Source organism: Parasteatoda tepidariorum, chromosome 4 (genome assembly GCF_982258835.1).
Source record: "Parasteatoda tepidariorum strain Cologne lab strain chromosome 4, Ptep-v5.0, whole genome shotgun sequence".
Taxonomy (NCBI): domain Eukaryota; kingdom Metazoa; phylum Arthropoda; class Arachnida; order Araneae; family Theridiidae; genus Parasteatoda; species Parasteatoda tepidariorum.
In genome coordinates, this window is record NC_141758.1 from 5,685,630 (window position 1) to 5,707,119 (window position 21,490).

The following is a 21,490-nucleotide window of genomic DNA, read 5'->3' on the forward strand; positions in this document are numbered from 1 at the left end:
GGAAAATCATGTACCTTTGATAACAATTTTGCGGTCAATGGAGGTCATCTCTATGAACGACCAACCTCCATCAACGACTATTTTACAATGGAATGCTCCCCAGAGCTCCCTAAGTGTGGTCGCTAACGAGAGGTTTCACTGTACCTTACAATTCAATTTTTTTGCAGTTATTAAATAAAATAATAAAAGTAATAAGCATTTATTAAAAGTTATATTTAAATAAACGAATTTTATAATTGTACGCAAGAAGTTTTCAATTTGCTTAGGAAGTCATCAGGATATGACAAAATACTTAAAAAAATTGAATATGTTCGCGATCAAAATTTCGCGGCAAAAGCTTCGCGTGATTCAAAACTTCACCAATGTAAAACATAGCTGGTGAAAAAAATAATGAAGTTTCTAGTTACAGTCCAGTCTGCTAAGTTCAACGTTGGTGAAGACTGGAAAGCTTTTTTTTATTTTTTTTATTGGGAGGAGGTGATTATAATTTCCTGGAACGGATGAAACACTTTAAAGAACAAATTAGGTTTTAATAATAATTATTTTGCTCCAGGTAAATCTTAGGTTTCATCCTTTTTTTAGCTCACCACCCGCTTAGCAAGTAAATATTTTCCACCTTGTCCTGTAATAAAAGTTCACGCTGATTTTAAATGTCACGCTAATTTTACATGGCTTCCCCGCCTGGAAAAACTATAAACTAAATTTGCAAATTTGACAGATGTAGCTGATTTTTTAAAAGATTTAGCATGACGAATCTCGTTCGTTCGTTCGTTGTAGTGTAACTGGAGCCTTACGGCCCTTTTCCCATTCATCTTGAAGTTAAACTTAGAGACATACATGACAAAATTAAAGTTTTGGGAGCAAATGGAGTTCTTGAGAAAAGAAAAATGGCACTTTGCCATTATTAGGCAATGACAAAATTAAAAGTAATAAAAATGTACATGAAAAAGGTAAAATTAAAGTACGTATGACGAATCTATACTTTTTTTACTTTTATTTGCAAAAATTGGGCACCTGGGCCTCTTAGCGGCCCCTATCCCATCCATCTAGAAATTAACAGAAAATTTATAGTAATAACATTTTGAATTTAGCAGTCGATGTGGTAGCTAATAGAAAAACAAGCACTTTGCTTGAGTAAATATAACATTTGAATATCTGATTCATCGAATCTAAGTTGACATATATAAATATAACCATAATTTGACATATATATATACATAAGTTGACATAACATATTAACATAAATTGATGCATATTTCACTAATTAAATTTCTATATTTTAACTAGCACATATTTAATTATGACATACATTGAAGTTCATTCGAATACATTGTGGTAGCCATAAAAAAAAAATCAAGCCGTTCGCTTGTGAAATAATAAAACAATGAAAAATTCAATATGACAAATTGACGTTTTTACATAACATTAGAAATATTGATTGTAGACTTTAATTTAAAATAAAGATCTTGATTAATAATCTTATTTAAATAAAGATAACATGATTTGATATGAACATTAATAGATTTTTGAAAAATGAAGAACATAATTGATGAATACAGATAAATTATACCTTGATTCATGATAAAATAACATATTTGGAGAAAATGCAGTAAATATATTTTATTAGAGAAATATTGTTCCTTAAATACAATAGAATTTGCCAAAGAATTTAACGTGCACAAGTTGATAAATACATATGCATTAATTGGCTATATTTTCAGAAAATAAAATTTGATGTAATTTAATTTAACGTAAGTAAAAGTCTACTGTGAAAAGTTCAGTGAATTCAACTTGAGAGTCTTGGAAATAAAAATAGAACTCACTGTGATTGAGATGTTTCCCCAATGATATCCCGCAGAAGACGTAGCACTTCTTCATTTTTGAGCAATTCCTGTAATTCTTTGATTAATGACACTAATCGGTGAGCAAGTTTAGGCTTTGAATTTGATGTTGCTCGAGGGCTCCTTCTGCTGGGGCGGGTCTCGCACACAGTATAGTTGGCTGTGTGGTTTTTGTAACAATTACAGCATTTTGGAGGTGGCATGACGAATTTAAAATAAGTGGTGAATTATATAAGCCTACTAATTGTTTAGAAATAGTGGTGGAAAATCTACTAAACTGAATTTATTAAACCAAGAATCGCAATTAATAAACTAACACTTAAAAATATTTATTCGCTGTCCGGAGCAAGTTGGCATCTCTGTGTATATAAATAAAACTGGTTTTGTGTGTTCTATATTGAATTAATTTCTTCAAACTATTTTGGTACCGATAATAATATTAAAAAAATTAAAAATTTACTCGAATTATGTGTTTCTAATAATATTGACTTCGCCGGTCACCGGAGACCCCCGGGGCTCTGCGAACAAATTCAGTGCCGGTCGCCGGATACCCCCATGGCATTCAACGTGTTAACAAAAGCTTAATAAACAATTAAAAAAACTTCTTAAAATTCTTTTACATTTTTGATATACTTTTTTAATCATATCAAAATTTTACAGAAAAATTCAATAAATTTATAATTTAAAATATTTATTAAAATTTAATAAAATATTTTTGATTAGAGGAATGACAACGTTTAATCGTGATATCATTAATAATCCTAAATTAGGTTTTATGTCCTACAGTTAAATTTGCAGTCCTGGTGTTATATCTAGTCTAGTTTTATACAGTTTTTGGTGTTGAACCTTAGCTGAAAATGAATAAATAAACCGAATAATGATTTACTTCGAAATGAAAACTTAAAAGAACTGCTTTAAAGTTGAAAATGTTTATAAGGGATACAAATTTCTTTATTACAGAATTCAGTTATTTTTATTTTGATATGAAAAGCGCGATAAGAAATACTGATGCAATATTTTAAAAATACTTGTACTTTTCATGATTTGTTCAATATATAGAAATTTTATACTTTCTTTTCAAAATTGCCCTTTATCATTGGAATTTCACTTGAAGTAATATCATAAACGTAACGGTAATATTAAATGAATTATGAATTATAGGTTGGATTTGAATATAATCAAATGTTTAAAAATTCATCACTGGTTATAAAACGTACTTATAAACGATACTCTTCAACGGAAACCCAGGGTTTCGAGGAACCACCATTTGAGAACCATCTGCTTTAGAAGATGAATTATGTTGATTAAAATCGTCTCTGTTGTTTTCTCTTTCTCAACCAGGAAGTGTTGTATGCACGAACTAGAACTTTCATATCATGCGACTATCTTTTTCAAGGTCTAAATATTAATTCAGCATCGATGTTTTTTTTTATTATTTTCTTCCCTTTGGCCTCCACTTTCGCAATGTATTTCTTTAACTAAGGGAGAAGTAGCACTCTTCTTTAACAGCATGCACAAATTCACTATCAATAAAATGCATCATTGAATTTCTATATTACTTGAAAAAGATGCTTTTCACATGATGCACTTTTTCTCAGTCATGGATTAATCAGTATTAAAAGAATTCATGTCAGCCAAACCTCATCGAACTCATGAAATGAAAGGTAAGCTTCACACCCTTTCCTATTAAATAAAATATAATATTTTAATTTTTTTTAATTAACTTTTTTTACTATTAACAACTACACATGTTAATTATTTTCTTAATATTTTTCAATGTGATAGCAAATATTATGTGTTACTATTTTAATAAATTAGAATTCAAAGAATTTGGGCAGATTCCCGTATCGTTATCCGTGGAGGAATAATGGCCAACTTTCGGTTAGTAGCCCTCGAGAAACTAAAAAAAAAAAAAAAACATCAGAGAAAGAGACCAACTCTAAAGGTATAACCACGGACAATCATCTATATGTTCTTTTTAATAAATTTAAAAGTTTAAAATCTATTTGTACCTTTGGCGATTGTAGTTAGTACATTCACAAGAATTTTGCCATTTAATTCATATAAATAAAATTAACAAAAATATATGAAAGTACCGATAGACTTAACATAATTTTACGAAGCCACAGTTAAAGTACCCTACGCTTGATGCAAAGGTGTAATTTTAAACTGTGCATGCCATTTTGCCGTACAGAATTACCTGGATTTCAGAACGAACAAATAACTAAAATATTTCAAAAGTTATTAAACGTTTTTAAAAATTGCCAATTTGGCAACGTTTTTGTAACTAGATAAGAACTGATCCCTTACTCTCATTTTCTTCAAAAGCTCTTAAATATTTCAAAATTAGACCTCAAATGCTTTTTAATTTTCTCAAAACTTTGGCTCTTTTCCATATTGATATTTCGCTCCTTCTACAGAATAATCATAGAGGATGCTGGCCACAAATAGGCTAAACTTAACCTAGCAGTCATTGAGTAACTGTAGCAAACTTAGAGGTGTTATGAAAACAGGCTATTATTCGCAAAAAAGCATCGTTTCATTCAAATAGAGAGCCCTCCTCGCAAAACATTTTTTTAAGTTTAGAAGTTCTTATAGAAGAAGGGAAAGTTAAAAGTTATAAAAATATAATATATATATAATTATATATATATATATATATATATATATATATATATATATATATATATATATATATATATATATATATATAATTATAATTATATATAATTATTATAATTATATATATTTATATAATTACATATATATTTGAAATGCAGGAGTGAATGCATTAGCATACCTGCCAACTCTTCCGGATTTTGCGGAAGATTTTATTTTCGTATTTAAAGTGGTAGCAATACTCAGGTTATTCCAAATAACTTTTTGAATTATAATGATAATTATAAATGAGTTTGACCACCACTACATATAAATAATTACAATAAATATATCAAAGCATAATAATCATTGCTCAAGCAAATTTCAACGGGATCAATATATATATACATACCCTCCAACTGCTACGGAATTTCCGTAGTTTCAGAAATCTTCTTTTCAGACGGTAGCAAAATTAATGTCTTAATATTTAAAAAAAATTAATTTTAGCGTAGCTTGTCCACTATTACTTATAAAAGTGCAGGCCATATCGCTAGATTCTTAAGTTCTGATAAAAGTTTTATGAGAGATCCATTTGCTTTAAAAATTTTTACTTTGGTTCGCTACCACTAGAAAGAATTATTTTCAAAATCCTCATAAGTTGGAGGGTATGTATATATTTGAGTCAGATTGTTTTTGGTTTACTGTTTTACAACCACTCTGAAAATCCATTCTCGGAAAGGGTGAAAGTTGGCAGGTATGCATTAGTCGAAGAATTAAATTCTCAAAGTACGACATTAAAAATAGTAATAGTAATTATTGTTCTAAAAACTGAAACAAATATGTAAAAGCGGGAAGCAAAAAATCTTTCTTTCCGTAAACAATTGTGCTGCAATGTCTAAACCGTAACCGGCATTTATATTTATTAATGATGAACCATCTTCAATCCGATAATTTGGAAAGATGGCTACTGATGTTCTGACAAGTGTGTACGTTGACCTGGATTAACTTGGATTTTGCTTTGACTTCGGATTTAATTATTATTGATAGTGATGGATCCAGCCAATAGCAACATAGCCTATAACTGTTGCTGTTCGCCATTTTGCTATAACGAAACACAACACGTCCTCGTTCAAAGGTGTGTCATGTTATTGGCTGCTGATGAATTACAACAAGTTTTTAATATTATTACTGTTATTGAATATCATATATTATATTTACTTGAAGCTGCGTCGGCAGTTTTTGCGCGTGTTTACTATCGAATCATTATTTTCTCTTTTTCGCTCGATTTGTTATATTTGTTACTTTTTGGTTAATACGTGTTATTTACGTTTTGAATTTGTTTGCTAGTCCTTACTCGATTGTATTGACATATTTTGCTTTAGTTATGATAATACTATACTAGAAACCCTGTGGCAGAATTTTTTCTGGCTTTCTGCGACAAACCTAACTAGAACCAATATCTTTCTGCAAGATATTTTTATTGTTATAAATATATGTGTAATGAATTTATAATAATAGATGCACTCCGTGTTTATAAAAAAAGCCTACATGCATTGAGTAAAACTGTGTAGATTTTTTTCTTTTTAATTTCATAATATAAGTTTAAATTTGCATAATCTTCGACAATAAAGAAAAATTATAAATGTATAGATCTGCAGACAAAAATGCTTATTAGAGCATAAATAAAGATTACTCAGAACCTGTAATAAGATAGAATTTAAATATAGCTAAGAGTGGACAAAAATATTAAATTTATAAAACAAGATAACTGAATTTGAAGTCAGTTTAAAACAGTAGGATTTAATGTTTCATTATAGTTGTTATATCAGGTTCAGAAACAAATCAGGTGAAAAAAATAATATTAAAGTTGAGTAATCAAAATTAAAATAATAGAATTGACTATAACCGAATTTCAAAAGCAAAAAAATAAATGCAATCTTTGTTTAAATTTTTTTCTATATGAAAACAATTTCAGATTAATTAGATTCGATTAATATTGTACTGACTTATTGAAATATTTTTTTTTTTAAAACAAGAAGGTAAATAAAACTTTTTTCGTGACCAGATTAAGTTCAGAACGAAAAAAATATACAGCGCTTGTGATTTGTAACAGAAGTCCCACTGTATTGTGTAAATATATAGCATTGATTCCACACGAAGTACTCAGACGCGGTTTCCGACTCAATACGCTCAAGTCTATTCAACATCTCGAAACGAAATAGTCTTCATCAGTACTGAAACATCGGTATTTGGATGCGATTTTTTTCGCATGCGTATGGAAACCTGTCTGAAAGTGATTCGCCAGAAAATATTTTCCACCAATCTGGTTTTCATTCGCATGCCAAAAAATCGTAGATAGTGAGATATCTTTCAGGCTTTAATTCATTTATCGTTAGATTGTGAGTGTTTTTTTATATCGACGACTTAATTCGAAGGATATAGGCATTTTATCTTTAAAAAAATATATTTATGTATAGTTATTTTTTTACCTTTCACTGCTTCTAAAATTTCTTGATTTGTTGGAGATGCTGTTTCATCCTTACTATCGACATCGCTACTAGTAAGAATATTTGGTTCGAATCTAGAACGTTTTTTTTTTTTTTTTTTTTTTTCAATATCAGAAGCTTTGTTCCTCTTTTCCTGTCGCTTTCCAGAAAAAAAGTCTCTGATATCGCTAGGTGTCGACTTCCATCTTATTTCTTTTTCGAAATGCCGCCTTGAAAAATGAGTTTTCAAATTTTTTTAATTATTGCTGCTTCACAAGAGCAACAAATAACCTTTTCACTAGACATGATATTTTTAAAAAAAGAATCTTTGAACGCATGAAATTTTCTACATAAGTGCAAAATATATAAAACGCTCTGTTCTCATAAGAAAACACAAAGCAAATTACTGCACCAGCAATAGAGGCCGAAATTGGCAAATTTCCAAAAATAGCTTAATAAAGGGAAAAAAATTTCTCCCCTTTTTATCCAGTTTGTGTTGGAGATTAACGGAGGATCACAAGCGCTTTCCTCTTCAGCTGTACGCTAGAAAAACAATTCTGTAAGAAAAAAATCTTGCAGAACCATTATTGCTTCTGCAGAAATTTTCTGTTTCTGTAGAAATTATATTTTTGTAAAACAGCTACTGTTTCTGCAGAATCTTTTTTGAAAACTTTTTTTTCTGCCAAACCGAAATTTTTTATTTCCCAAATAAAAAAATCTTTCTGCAAGAACTCAGTCGCTTTCTGCGACAATGTCGCTGTGTCGCCGTGTTTCTGCCACGGGGACTAGAACTTTTTTTGCGGATATAATCGTGTGAGCTGACGACGACATTATATTTTTCCTTATTTTATTTTCCACCATTTTTAATTTCTTTTAAAAGTGATTAAAAAAGTTTAAAAACATTTTATTGAGAAATTGTTTTTCTTTTTTGTCCTTTTATATTGCAATATATATATATATATATATATATATATATATATATATATATATATATATATATATATATATATATATATATATATATATATATATATATAATACAAAATTAAATACTTTTGTATTAATAAAAGCATTAAAACTTCATTCGTTTTCATAAAATATATTTGGTAAAGGATAAGGGTAGAAATTCTATTTTGGGACTTCAAGGCTAAAAACATGCCAATGAATAATAATTAGATTTATACTTCAAAAGAGAAGTTATTTTAAGATCTTTCACTTCCATATAAGGAAAGATTAAACGATTTGCTATGAGTAATAAATAATTTTGATGAGGCGTAAGAATACAGAAAAGGCAATAATGACTGGCCGCTTCACAACTTTTAATCATCCTATAAAATGCAAGAGCAATGTTTTTCCGTGGCTTTTTGTTGTTTATCATGCTTAAATAAAATCCGTCAGCTTAGACGGGACATGGGTCTCCCCCCATCTCCAGCTTGGAGGGGGCTAAGATGTATGTTTTCACCATCGCTACTAAATAAAAAAGATAATGCGCAACATGGACTCATTAATCATGCTGCTCTGACTATTAATTAACTAAAAAATAACGGTGTGGATCCACCGTTATTTCATATATATATATATATATATATATATATGTGTGTGTGTGTGTGTGTGTGTGTGTGTGTGAGGAGTTTGGAGCTGTTGTTACAGTATTATAGTGTAATAGCTTCGAACATTACGTCATTCACCATCTTGTAATATTAAAAGAAGTTGCATCATCCTCTTGACATTGAGAGGCGCCATCCAGTCCCGAAGGGGAAGTCCAGAAGGGAAACTCCCGAATTTATAATTAACTCTTACTTTATACCATAGAACAATCTAATTCTTAGTCACATGCATTGCGGAGACCACTGTGAGAAGGCAGCTCTCACGAGACATGTCAATAATGTTAACTGCTATATCCTTCTATCCTTTTATTTCTATTAAATTGTTATGTTTGTTAAATTATCGTCATTATTTCATCTAATGCTGCAGTAACTCCCACACACACACACACACACACACACACACACACACACACACACACACACACACACACACACACACACACACACACACACACACACACACACACACACACACACACACACACACACACACACACACACACACACACACACACACACACGCACGCACGCACACACACACACACACACACACACACAAACACACACACACACACACACACATATATATATATATATATATATATATAAAAGGCGGTGGACATAATTAAATCAATACTCAAATAATCACACTAAAATTATAAACAAGTAGCAAATGTCATTAAAAAAATAGTTGGATTACAATTCGCCACTTCCTGCTCGAGGTGCAACCAGGAAATCAACTAACAAACTAGCTTCTACATTGCTCAAAAAAGAAATGTAAATGTAAGCTTCAGTTCGCATTTTACTGCAGTGCCTCTGATTAATTCGTAATAATATAATTCATCTCCGGACCGGAAGATGCAATGGAACCTCTGTATGGTGCAATCTTCCATCTTACAATCATATTACCAATACTATCACTAATTTCCTACATCTTCGGCCTTCCTGCAACTTCTCTGCCCTCTGTGACAAGTCCTGGTATAAATCATCTATCATTCCATCATATGCTACGCCAACGATGGTTGTTGTTTCTGATACTGGCAACTGATTGATTAAATATACAATAAATTAAATTAAAATAACTTTAAAAAAAAGTTCAGATTAGGAGAGTAGAAAATTATCCCTTCATCACTACATCTTGCAACAAAAAAAAATCTACTTTCAGTTTCACTGTTCAATTTAAAAAAGAATACTCCACACATTACTCTCGAGTTGATAAATATGCGACGATAATAATTTTCTTTATAGAAAAGAATATATATATAAATATATATATAAATATATATATATATATGTAATTAAATTCTAAAAATACAATAAATTATATTAAAATAAATTTTAAAAAAAAGTGCAGATAAGGAGAATAGAAAATTATCTCTTTATCACTACATTTTGCAAGAACAAAAAAAATCTGCTCTCTGTTTTACTTTCAGTTTCACTTTCTTTTTTGCATCATTGTCAACAATTAATGATCAATTTAAAAAAATAATTCTCCTCTCCAACACAATATTCTCGAGTTGATAAATATGTGCAGATAATGATTTTCGAAGAAACCAGCAGGTTTGGTCAAGGTTAGACAAGTCCAATATCCAGTGATGTCAAAGGAAATCACATGTCCGATGATTCATGTAAGATCGCACAGAAATCGCGACTGCGAATCTAGTCAGGTCTACTTTGTTGGGTATATAAGTAACAACTATCACTTTCTGGAGATATCATTTTTAAATGCAAAACAATGGATGCTGACCTTTTTATTGAAAATGATGAAACTAAACAGTCATCCTCTGTCACATATAAAACTATAAGTAAGTTAAAATTTTGCATCTATTACCTTTCTCTTGCCTCCTTATTATTCCTCTGTGTGTAATCCATTATGCCGGTGTTGAACATCTAAATATCAGTAAGTTAAAGTTTCACTTTCATTTCTCTCCTTTTCTTTAAAACTTTTGCTGGCGTAAATTATTATTACCTCTGATTTATTTATATATATTATATACATATTTTTTCTGAGACTCAAATTACAAGCAAAAGTGCATTTTAGCATTTTTTTAAAATTATAATAAACAGTCTAATTAACAGGGGTGGACTAGTCTTGGACTAGTTCAAAATGAAGATAAAACAAATGAAAATTATAGATATATGAAAAAAAGGGGGAGAAAGAAAAATAGTAATGAAAAAAAATAACAAACAACTGGGGAAAAAAAAAGGATAAAATGTTTTTTCAAAAAATCCGGAAAATAAAGGATATAATCTTTTTATCAGCCAACACAATTATATCAATAAAAAAGAGTGCTTTCTGATATTGTATCAATATAGCCAAAGCAAAATATATTAATACAATAGTGTGAGAAGCACTAAAAAAATTTTTTTTTATTTTTTTTTTTACAAAAATTACAACAAAACGTCGTGTTTTCTTGTATTTATTTATATTGTTGTATATATATATATATATATATATATATATATATATATATATATATATATATATATATATATATATATATATATATAATTAAACATGAAATTAAAAAAGTTATGACTCACCTCATACGAGAACGAACTCAAACTAAAAAAACATTTTGTGAACTAGTGAGTTACTTTTTGTCTTTCATCTTTGAATATATTTTCTTCAAATATGACAATATTTCCAGTTGTGACATTAGCAGCTAGGCGTTGTCGCCTCTTTGAAGGAATGTTATTCTTATTACATCGCTTATCTTTTACTTAAATTTTCACCTTTTTTGTAATTGTATCTTGAATTGTATTATATATACAATTACATGTCCCTATAGTATACTAAACTGCATAATGAGTGCAAAATCAGCAAATCGGAAAATTTAGTTTTTTAATTTCTCTATTAGTGATACAGTTTTTATATTATCTCGAATAATTCACTTTTTGAAATAAATTAAATACAAATAAATAAATGAAGGATTAAAATTGAAATTATAAAGAAAGAAGTGCAATAACTTAAACAATATTTTAAAATATTACGAAACACTGATGTAAAGAAAATAACTATTATATCTCTAGAAAAGTTTCAAATTTTTTTTTCTCCAAATGCACCAATAAATTATCCTTGCAAATAAGCATAAAAGTTCGTAAAATTTTACCTAAGGTTTCTTAAGAAATGGTACAGAGAGGTAAAAAATATTTATAAACATCAATATTACACCATTTATATTTAAAAAATGGTTTAACATGTTTAAATAATATTTGCATAGAACTAAGACTTCTGCTTTTAAATAAGTTGAATGGCGTCTCATTTTTAACTTCTGCTTTCACACAATATAGCTTTTAATGGGAATTCTATATGCGTTTCTCTGCATCCATCATGACAAACGCGTCTTAATTCTACGATAATGATGACATGATAATTTTAAGTATGGAGAGCACTCTCTTACATTTAACTGAAGTTAGAACAACTGTTTAAGTACTGGTTACTCATTATGCAATTCAGTATATTACACGTTTATGTAATTCACACGAACAAAGCATTATTTTGATTTATTTATTCTCTTACTTATTCGTAATTTTAATTATTCGTAGTAACCTATAAAAAATTAAATTTAAAACTACATAAGTTCAGGAAAAAGAATAAAAATTCAATGGCCAAAACTGAAACTCAAGTGAAAATTTTTAAATGTTAATTCACTTTATATAATTTTACCCTCTAGTCAAGTACGTTTAAATTATCAAATTAAAACGGAAGGAAAATGTTACTCTTGATTGCGTATAATCATTATACCGGTGTTGAACATATAAATATCACTAAGCAAAAGTGTTTCATTATTTATTAAATTTTATTTCTCTCTTTTCTTTACTTAAGAGGGTGTAAATCGTTATTTCCCTTTGACGCTGTTTTCTTTCTTTCTTTAAAACAAATTGGGTGCCACGCAGTGGCCCCTAACCCATACATCATGAAAATAGTATACAGTGTATGAAAACATTTTGTATTGTGCCTCATTATGGTGGCTTTTGACGCTGTTGGAACACCTGTGTCCGTTTTACATACATTTTTCTGATACTTTAATTGGTAATAATTCTATTTAAGTAGTTAGAGAAAATGGTGGCAGTAGGTTTAGTTAGACAAGAGTTAGATCCACTAATAATTGTTCTAAATTTAATGGGAATTTTATGGAAATTTGAACTGATATGGAAAATGCTTATTATTAGTTTTAATTTTTAAGCTCTTATTTAAAGATAAAAATTCAGAGATGCCAACTTGCTCCGCTTTGTAAAATAGTATTTTGTAGTGGTAGTTACTTTTAGTTTAGTATTTTTCCTTTTAAGTTAATTTTTCACCACTAAATATCAAAATTTATAAGTATGATATGAAATGCAACGTGAAAGCATTAATCTACCAGTTGCTCTGTTAAAAAGTAGGTGTAACTGTCCTTCTCTAACGAATTTTACTATATAATTTGCTACCTTTTTATTAAAACTATTCCAGAAAGCGGAGCAGTTGGCATCCCTGTAAAAATTTTTAAGGAACATAATATTTTTTAAAAATTACAAAACGTAAAATTTTAATTCCTTATTTAAAAGTTCAAGATAGAATTTTTTACTGAAGATTGCATAGTGATTGTTAGCTATGGGTAATTACAAAATACTTTTGTAGTTGCTTAATTGATTGATCAGTTTTGGGGAAAAATTGTTGAATTGTTAATGTTATTTAAATTTTCTTTATTAATAAAAATAAAAATTTTAAAGTAATAATAAACAGATCATAACCATTCTGTTAACAAAGCTAAAGGTAAAGATAATTTATTTGATCTCTTTAAACTAAATTTATTGAGATACATAAAAAAGTATTTTGGAATTTTATTAATTGATATATGGTAAATGATGTATGGTAAATTTTGTGCCTTTTAACATTAAATTTCTTAGTTCTATATTTTCTATAAATTACCAGTACTAATATGTTCATGATCTTTATCAACAGATTCAAAATATTTCTCATCTTCACAGCGATATTTATAATTGAATATATTAATTTTCCCTAAATTTTTGCTAAAATCATTGTATTTAAAAGTAGTACTACCAAGAGTTTTATCATATTTATAGCTTTTAATTATGTTTGAATGGAAACACATTTTTTAAATGATCAAAACTATGAGGAAACTTAATCAAATCAAACATCAGGTTTTGAAAGTTAATAATAAAATATAAGTTATCTAAATTTCTCTTTTTATTTGGAGAAATTTTACACATTTTAGCTTTTACAAGATTGAAACAAAGAATTTAGAAGTAGGGGAGAGTGGGGTCAATTGTAACAGGGTACGATTGTAACAGAGCAAAAATTTCGAGTGTCGGGTTCTAGATTTGGTTCCTAGGTGGTGCACGAGGTGTATTTAACAAATCTACATGTACACCCCTGATGGCAACCATTTTTATGTACTTTTGAAAGAGTTACATCACAAAAGATATTTTCACGTCACGCAAGTACTTTTTTTGGTATTGGAATATTTTATTGTAACAAAGTAATTTTGTTTAAACAAATAAAAATTAGTAACCGAATATGTAAGTGGACACCTGAATTAACATTTCAATAAAAAATAGATTAGTTTTGCTAATTAACTAGCATTGTTTTTAACAAATGAAGCTGAAATGGCGTCTTGGGGACAATTGTGACAATAAGTAAAGGGACGATTGTAACAGCTGAAAATAAATAATCTTATGTTTACAAACCATTACTTAACTCTTTACGAACCACCAATAGTTTCCTATAGCATTTATATTATGTTGCATGTGCATTATTTTATTTGTCACCTTTCACAGCATAAATTAAAATTTTTAACCCCTTAAAGTTAAAAGTTTAACCCTTTAGGTCTCTGTTCATTATTATTTTTACTCCTAAAATATCACTACTATTTTGATCAATAAAAAATATATCACAACTATAATAATATGTATTATTAACTATGTTTTAGTTGAATTTATGAACTGTTACAATTGACCCCGCAAGTGGGGACAATTGTAACAAGTGCACCACTGTCAAAAATCGTTAATAACTAATATAATAATATTTAAAATCAGGTATTTAATTTTTTTTCTAGTAGAGGATAGTCTACTTTACTCGTCTGTCAATTAATACTAATAATATATTGGATTTTTTGTTAGTTAAAAATAGTTAAGTAAGAAATGTTACAATTGACTCCACTCTCCCCTATACATTAATAAAAGAAAAGTCGTTAATGAGATCTTGAAGCTTATAAATATCATTATGATAACAAAATCTTTTATTGGTTTAATATTGTAATGCTTATTAAAATCTATTTGTCACTATTAAGAGAGATTTTAGTGCTTCCTGACTCCCGTTCGGATATAATCGTGTGAGCTGAAGACGAGATTATATATTTTCCATATTTTAATTTTCAATTATTTTTCTTTTTCTAAATTTGTATACAATTTTTAATAATTTTATTCCTCTCATTTAAAATACATGAGGATATATATTTCCATACATATTTTTATTCTGGGAATCAATCGTGAAGCACTTACGTTCTTTTTATAGTTTGCACGACATCTGACATTCGTGCATTACATAGGCTGAATTCGGTTCGAGATAACAACTTAGGTGATCAAGTCAGAAAGCAGCTATCACCTCTGTATTGCATATGATAAATTCGATTCTTGATAATAGAGGTCAACTTCTGCGGGGGATCGACTTTCAAGAGAGTTCAACTTAGCAAATTTCACGGCAGTAACGCAATTTGGGGTTTGGTTTTTCATTTTTGTGATAATGAATTTTATTTAAAATATTATATTGTTTATTTCAGGGGATGGAGCTTCACAGGGAATGTGTGATACGTTCTTAATTGTGATGTCCTACTTTCTTATCGTCTGTTCATTTCCTTTCTCATTATTTTTCTGTTTCAAGGTGAATCAATAATGGCCTTTTTTAATTTAAGGTTTCAAAACATTATTTATTTAATAATGTAATAATTAAAAAAAATTATCAGCAATATGATTCATAGATGCCACAGGTAAAAAGGAAAAAGTGACACTATATTTGTAAAATGTAGTAGACGCTAAATTCATTTTTTAATATTTATTATCCTTTTAATTAATCAATCGTAACTACCACTACAACTTACATTTCAAACTATTCATAGTTAAAAAAAAAACATAGTAAAATTAGCCTCTGAACCTGAGATCCAAAATAGAAACAACAAAGAGCCACCAGCTAAGAAGAGGAAGAAAAATTCTGCCGCAGCTACAGAAAATGTTGACCCATCCATGACCCAGAAAAGCTGCACTCCTCCGGAATCTCTTTTCATGCCGGAGCCCACCCCTATTACTGCATCAGAACCTACGAAGGAGACTACCAACAAAGCCACAGAGCCTTCCACTTCAGTAGAAAAAGCTCAGCCAGTTAAAAATGCTAAAGTCCTCATCCGTGGCCTTCCTGATGATTTTAGTACAGATGAAATATCCCTTGAATTAGGGAAGCTGAACATTGAAATCCTGAAAATAGTCCAGTTTAAGAAGAAAGTGGGTGAAGCCTTTAGGCCCCTCCCCCTGTACCTCATCGTTATGCCAATGCTAGCCAATCACGAGATGATCTACCATATTGAGAGCATCAAGCAGATCCCGATCAGCATAGAGAAATACCACGGCGGCCGGCGGCCGCTGCAGTGTTTTCGGTGTCAGAGTTTCGGCCACACCCAACGTTCCTGCTCCTCCAGCCCAAGATGCATGAAATGTGCCGAAGGGCACTATTCATTCCAGTGCAGAAAGAGCCGAGACTCCCCAGCTAAATGCTGCAACTGCATGCAAAACCACACCTCAAATTTCACTGGGTGCGAGGCCCGTCCCAGTCGAAAGAGAAAAACGACCAAGGACACGCCTACTTCTACAGCCCACAGACTTGTTAGCCTCATCAGTGAACTTAAAGACTTGCTGAAGGACCAAGACGTACTGCATCTTCTCACAACTTTAATCCAGGGGAATTCCCCATACAACTGATGTACTACTGAATCAACTCATGCCTCACCTCATCATGGACTTATTATCTGATCCTAACTTAGAACTTTGAACTGTATATGACCTCTGGACTAAATGCCAAAACAGTATAGATGAATCGGTTAGAAGCGCTTCGCGCTTAACACTGAGATTCCACTCATATCAATCAATCAAAAAACATAGTAAAATTTTTTTAATTTCAATACTTTTTAATGAAAATTCATTCATTACTCTACTATTTTATGCCGCTAACCTATAGATGTTACAAAGTAGTAGTATAATAAAACGTTAGGGAAATTTTCATAAACATTTCGATGCATAATTCTCCAATTTATGTTTTCATGATATACATGTTTGAATTGTGGATTTATCATGATAGGTTTTTAACAGTTTAAACATTTTTCTCTTGAAAGGTGACTTTCAGGCACCTATAAGCTACCTACTACACTAAATGTTACAATTCCTAATATGTATAGTCACCACTTTATTAAGTGGTTTCCTGGTATACAAGGAATGCTTACTTTTAACAGCTACCACATAGATCGCTGACCACAAAGAACCAATTCAAAATAGAGAAATACATGATGGATAAGTGCCCAGCTCTCAATTTAAGGCAAGACAAAGAATGCTCCGATTTCTGAAAAAGATTTGATAAATTGGTAGCGAGTTAGATTGTAAAACTTGAAGAATAATTACTTCCGCTCTTTAAAGGAGTTACCATGAGATGGCTGCAAAAATGTAGCATTTGATTTGATTTTTAAAATTTTTGATATGTGGTGGTGGGAAAATTACTTGAAATGAAAAATACTAAACTAAAAATTACTTACATTTTGTTACCACTGAAAAATATTTTTTTTTACAAAGCGTGACAAATCGGCATCTCTGGTACACAACTGTTTTTTGTTTCGTAAACTTTCAATGTTTTAATTTTTAACTTTTTCGTTAACTATTGAAAATTTACGAATATGGAAGATTTACAATAAGTTTTAAGCATTAAAATGTTAAAGATTGTTACCACTAAGAGAGCATTTTCTCAACCAAATTGCCTCAACCAATTACGCAGCTCCCCACAATTTTTAAAGTGGCAGTTAAGCAATTATACAGGTAAACTTTTACCTGTTTAATTTGGACAACTCTTTACCCATTTGTGTTTAATCTTCCTTTCGGATCGTGCAGTATTTGTCATTTTGTTTGGTTTCGTTGGTCTAAAGCAGAGGTCGCCAAAGTGGTCTATATAGACCCCAAGGGTCTATTTAACAAAAGCAGGGGTCGATCTGAGACAGGGGGGCGAATGGGGGTCGATCCGAATCGGAAGGGTCAATTGTGGGTCGAAAAAAGAAACAGTTCTCAATACGCAAATCACACATACCTAATTAAATATGTAAAATTTGTGATTTTTTTTTATAATTGACTCAATATCAGTTTCTTTATAAAGCATAAATTAATAAACGTATATTTATTCGGGTGAAACAAGTATGTACGTACCACCGCGCAGTGGCACGAACTCAGCGCAGTTTATAAGTCATATGCATATGTGCGCTTGTCCAAATGTCACGTGTGACGAACATTGACGTTACAAATGCAAATATCATACGCTGTTTCAACTATCTTTGCAAACTGTGTTGAATATTTGCAGTGTCATTATTAAAACTTTTATAGTATTGGATAATTAGTTATTGTTTCGATAAAACCATTCGTTTGGTTTAGATATCAATATTAACTATCAATGCGCAAAAAAGAAGGTAAGCATTAATGATATGGATTAGTACAGCCCCAGACAAAACTGTAGCACACTTTGTATTTTTTTACGAAAATTACAAAATTGACCCATTTTGAGGAAAATTAAAATTGACCCATTTTGAACCCAGTATAGCGAACCTTGCAAAAAAAACACCAGGCACACCCATCTCATTGATCAAGAAGCAGTAAATCTTTAGTTACTTTACTTATTATATCTACTTATGCATAATTACTCATTATTTAATAATAAGGTATTTAAATTTCAATATTAATATATTTTTCATAAAACTATTGTTACATAATGTACTATTACTTTAATAAATGTTTAAAATCATAAAATAAATGTACAAACATAGTATCTAATAGAGTTTTATTTTAATTAACAGAAAATTACTTTTGCGGGGGTCGATGGAGATTTCGAAAAATTATATAGGGGTCGATAATCAAAAAAGTTTGGCGACCCCTGGTCTAAAGAGATACAGAATCTTTCTGAGTCGAGTGGATGTAGTGGGTCAGTGACATTTTCAAAGTGGTAAATTCCAGGGCTAAAGAGACATAGAATCTCTTTTCTCTAACCCTGGGAAAAATCAATCTCAGAGGAAGTAAAGTGATATCCGAGCTATTTTATTATAGATTTATCAGAAGACGGCGCTAAAGATTCCTCGCCATATTATCTGTGTCCCTCCCTAATTGGAAAAAAAAAATTACGCAAGCTTACTGGAAACTAATGTGGCATTACTTATGCAGCGAAGCTAACTACTCCGATTTCTGCAAAAATTTTATTATTATTGTAAATTAAATTGTAAATCTTGCAGAATAAGGATAATTACGTGTGGTTGTTCTTTAAAAGACTAACTACGAAATACGTGCAATAAAGTTGCATTTTATATGATACTTTGAATTTTCGATATGTAATGGTGGAAAATTTACTTAAAATTAAAAATACTAAACTACAAATTACTCTTATTTTGTTACCACTAGAAAATGCAGTTTTGCAAAGCGATCTGGCATCGCTGGTTATGTCAAAATTAAAGTGAAAGCTAAAACTATTCTTTTAGATTAAACCTGTCTATACACATGCAACTACTTTTTTATTTTCTCTGATTCTTTAAAAACCTCTGAAAATGTCACTTTCCTGCTTCATCTACTATGCTCTTCGTTTATTTGTTCAATCCATTTTATTCCAACTTTTTATATTGAAGCGATAAAAAAGTGGATTTATGAAGAAAGTAGTATGGATGTTACACTAACTGTTTCTACTGTTAGCAACTATTTCCTTTCAAAAGGTGTCAAGTTCTTATAGTTCCGAGATTAAGTCACAGAAACTTAAATCCTTAGAGGAATATAATCTTTTAATTCTTCAAGATAAATGATAAAACTGAAGCAGTTTTTCTACCCCAATACACGAAAGGAGCTTCTATAAATATGACATTGGGTGATAATAGCAGGGATACCATAGGTGGCTAAATATGTAAAAAGTGGCAGATATTTAATTTATTCTTTTATCTATAATCTTTTCAATTATTAAACCGTAACTACCACCATGACGGGGAGATTTCCGCTACGTCTTGGCAACTTCAACGGCCCATGAAAAACTAAAGAAAAGAAGAAAAAAAAACTTCATAGAAAAGATAACGCGAAAGGTGCAACTCGTAGCCATCCCCGGGCAGCATGTAAACTCTCTTTACACACATAGTATCCCCAAGAAATTTTGAGCGCGCTGATTGGCTTTCTCGGCAACGCCATCTGTGACGTATGGCTATTTCATTCTGCCATGCTTGTTATTTTCAGCACATTTCTATACTCCAGCTTTTGTGTACAAACTTGAAATGTCAGTTTTTTCAACAGAGAAACTGCCTTCTTCATTTAAAAATGAAGTAAAAAATATTTCTTCAATTACCATTACCCTTAGAAGTAATGTTCTAAATTTAGACGATTGCAATAGGTGGGTAAGGGAATTTGGGGAACTTACCAATACGAAATGGAATTCTAGAACATCCAAACCTCATGTAAAAAGGTTTGTTTGTAGATAAATAACTAGTTTAGTTATTTTTAAAAAAAATTTGTATTTAATTTTTATGGGAAATGCTTTTTTCGTTAAATTTATGATTATTACATGCATGAATTCTTATGAAGCTAATATCCTTCTAATTTATTGAATAACATTGAAATCGAATTTAATTGCCTTGCTTAATCCTTATACTCACTATAAAATGAAAATTGAGTAGTTTTCACTTGATATTTATTTAATTAAATTAATATTCATCGAATTAAATTAATATTTAATTTATTTTTTGTGGATTACTAAAATTAAATTACAAAATTTTTGATTTAAGATTCATTAGTGGCGCCATCTATTATTATAAATTAAAACTAAGAGATGTGCATTATGCCTACTTATTTATAACTTATTTTTAATGGTTTTTTTTTTTTTTTTTTTTTTTTTTTGTAGAATGTTTTATAATACAGAAAAACTATTAATTGGCATCTAAGAAATCAAGCAATTGTCTTTTAAGATGCCTCTTTTATTATTTTTTGATTGCATAATTCCCATCAAAATAAAAGTCAATGATTATGAATTGTCCATTAAATTAATACCATAAGTAATTAGAGAATAAATTTACAAAAAATTCCCTCTTTTAATTCTAGTACATTTCTATTGGATTGTAAATATTTTTTTATTATTTAATTGCAGGAAATTATTTGTTTGTCACCACAGTGCGTTTATGAAAGTGCCACAGGAGAAATGTAAAAGAAGTTTTTCAAAAACTTTTAAAATTTTTTTGCTAAATTATAATTAAATTTTTTTAACATTTTAGAATATTTTCCTCTAAAATATGATAAAATATTTTTAAGTAATTAAACATAATTTTAAAATTTTTTATATACATTCTAAAATCTCATATAATAAATTCAAACTTAACTGAGTGGTTCTGCAATCATACTTAATAAATTTAAGTAAGAGTTTTTAATTTCTAAGTGCATAAGGATATTCACAATGCTACTCAATTTGAATATTAATCAATTGTTATATATATTTTACATAAAAGCTATCATAAAATTCATAACATTAATGTTAAAAAATATTAGCATAAAATTTAAAGCAAATTAGATTTAAATAAATGTGTTATTATTAAAATACAATTAATAACGCTGTTTAATTTTTTGAACAAAACTTTAACATTTGTCATAAACTGATTTATCACTGTCATTTCTCACTGGAACTGATTTATGATTGATTTACATTTTG

The 21,490-nt window shown here is 29.7% G+C and overlaps 1 protein-coding gene across 6 annotated transcripts in view; it reads left to right on the top strand.

The window, feature by feature from the left end:
• Positions 1-3,167: 3,167 nt before the first annotated feature.
• Positions 3,168-21,490, top strand: part of LOC107444749 (stomatin) — a 36,275-nt gene continuing 17,952 nt past the window's right edge. For 2 of the 6 annotated variants that reach the window (XR_015432927.1, XM_087160560.1), the window contains exons 1-2: positions 10,174-10,337; positions 15,315-15,415. Coding sequence is in view for 4 of the 6 variants with exons in the window: in XM_087160560.1 (XP_087016686.1) it covers positions 10,268-10,337; positions 15,315-15,415 (171 nt within the window). In the remaining 2 variants the exon portion in view is untranslated. Of the gene's footprint in view, positions 3,506-10,123; positions 10,338-15,314; positions 15,416-21,490 lie in introns of those variants that run through there. The other 4 variants (XM_087160559.1, XR_015432928.1, XM_087160561.1 and 1 more) reach the window with 4 other exon arrangements.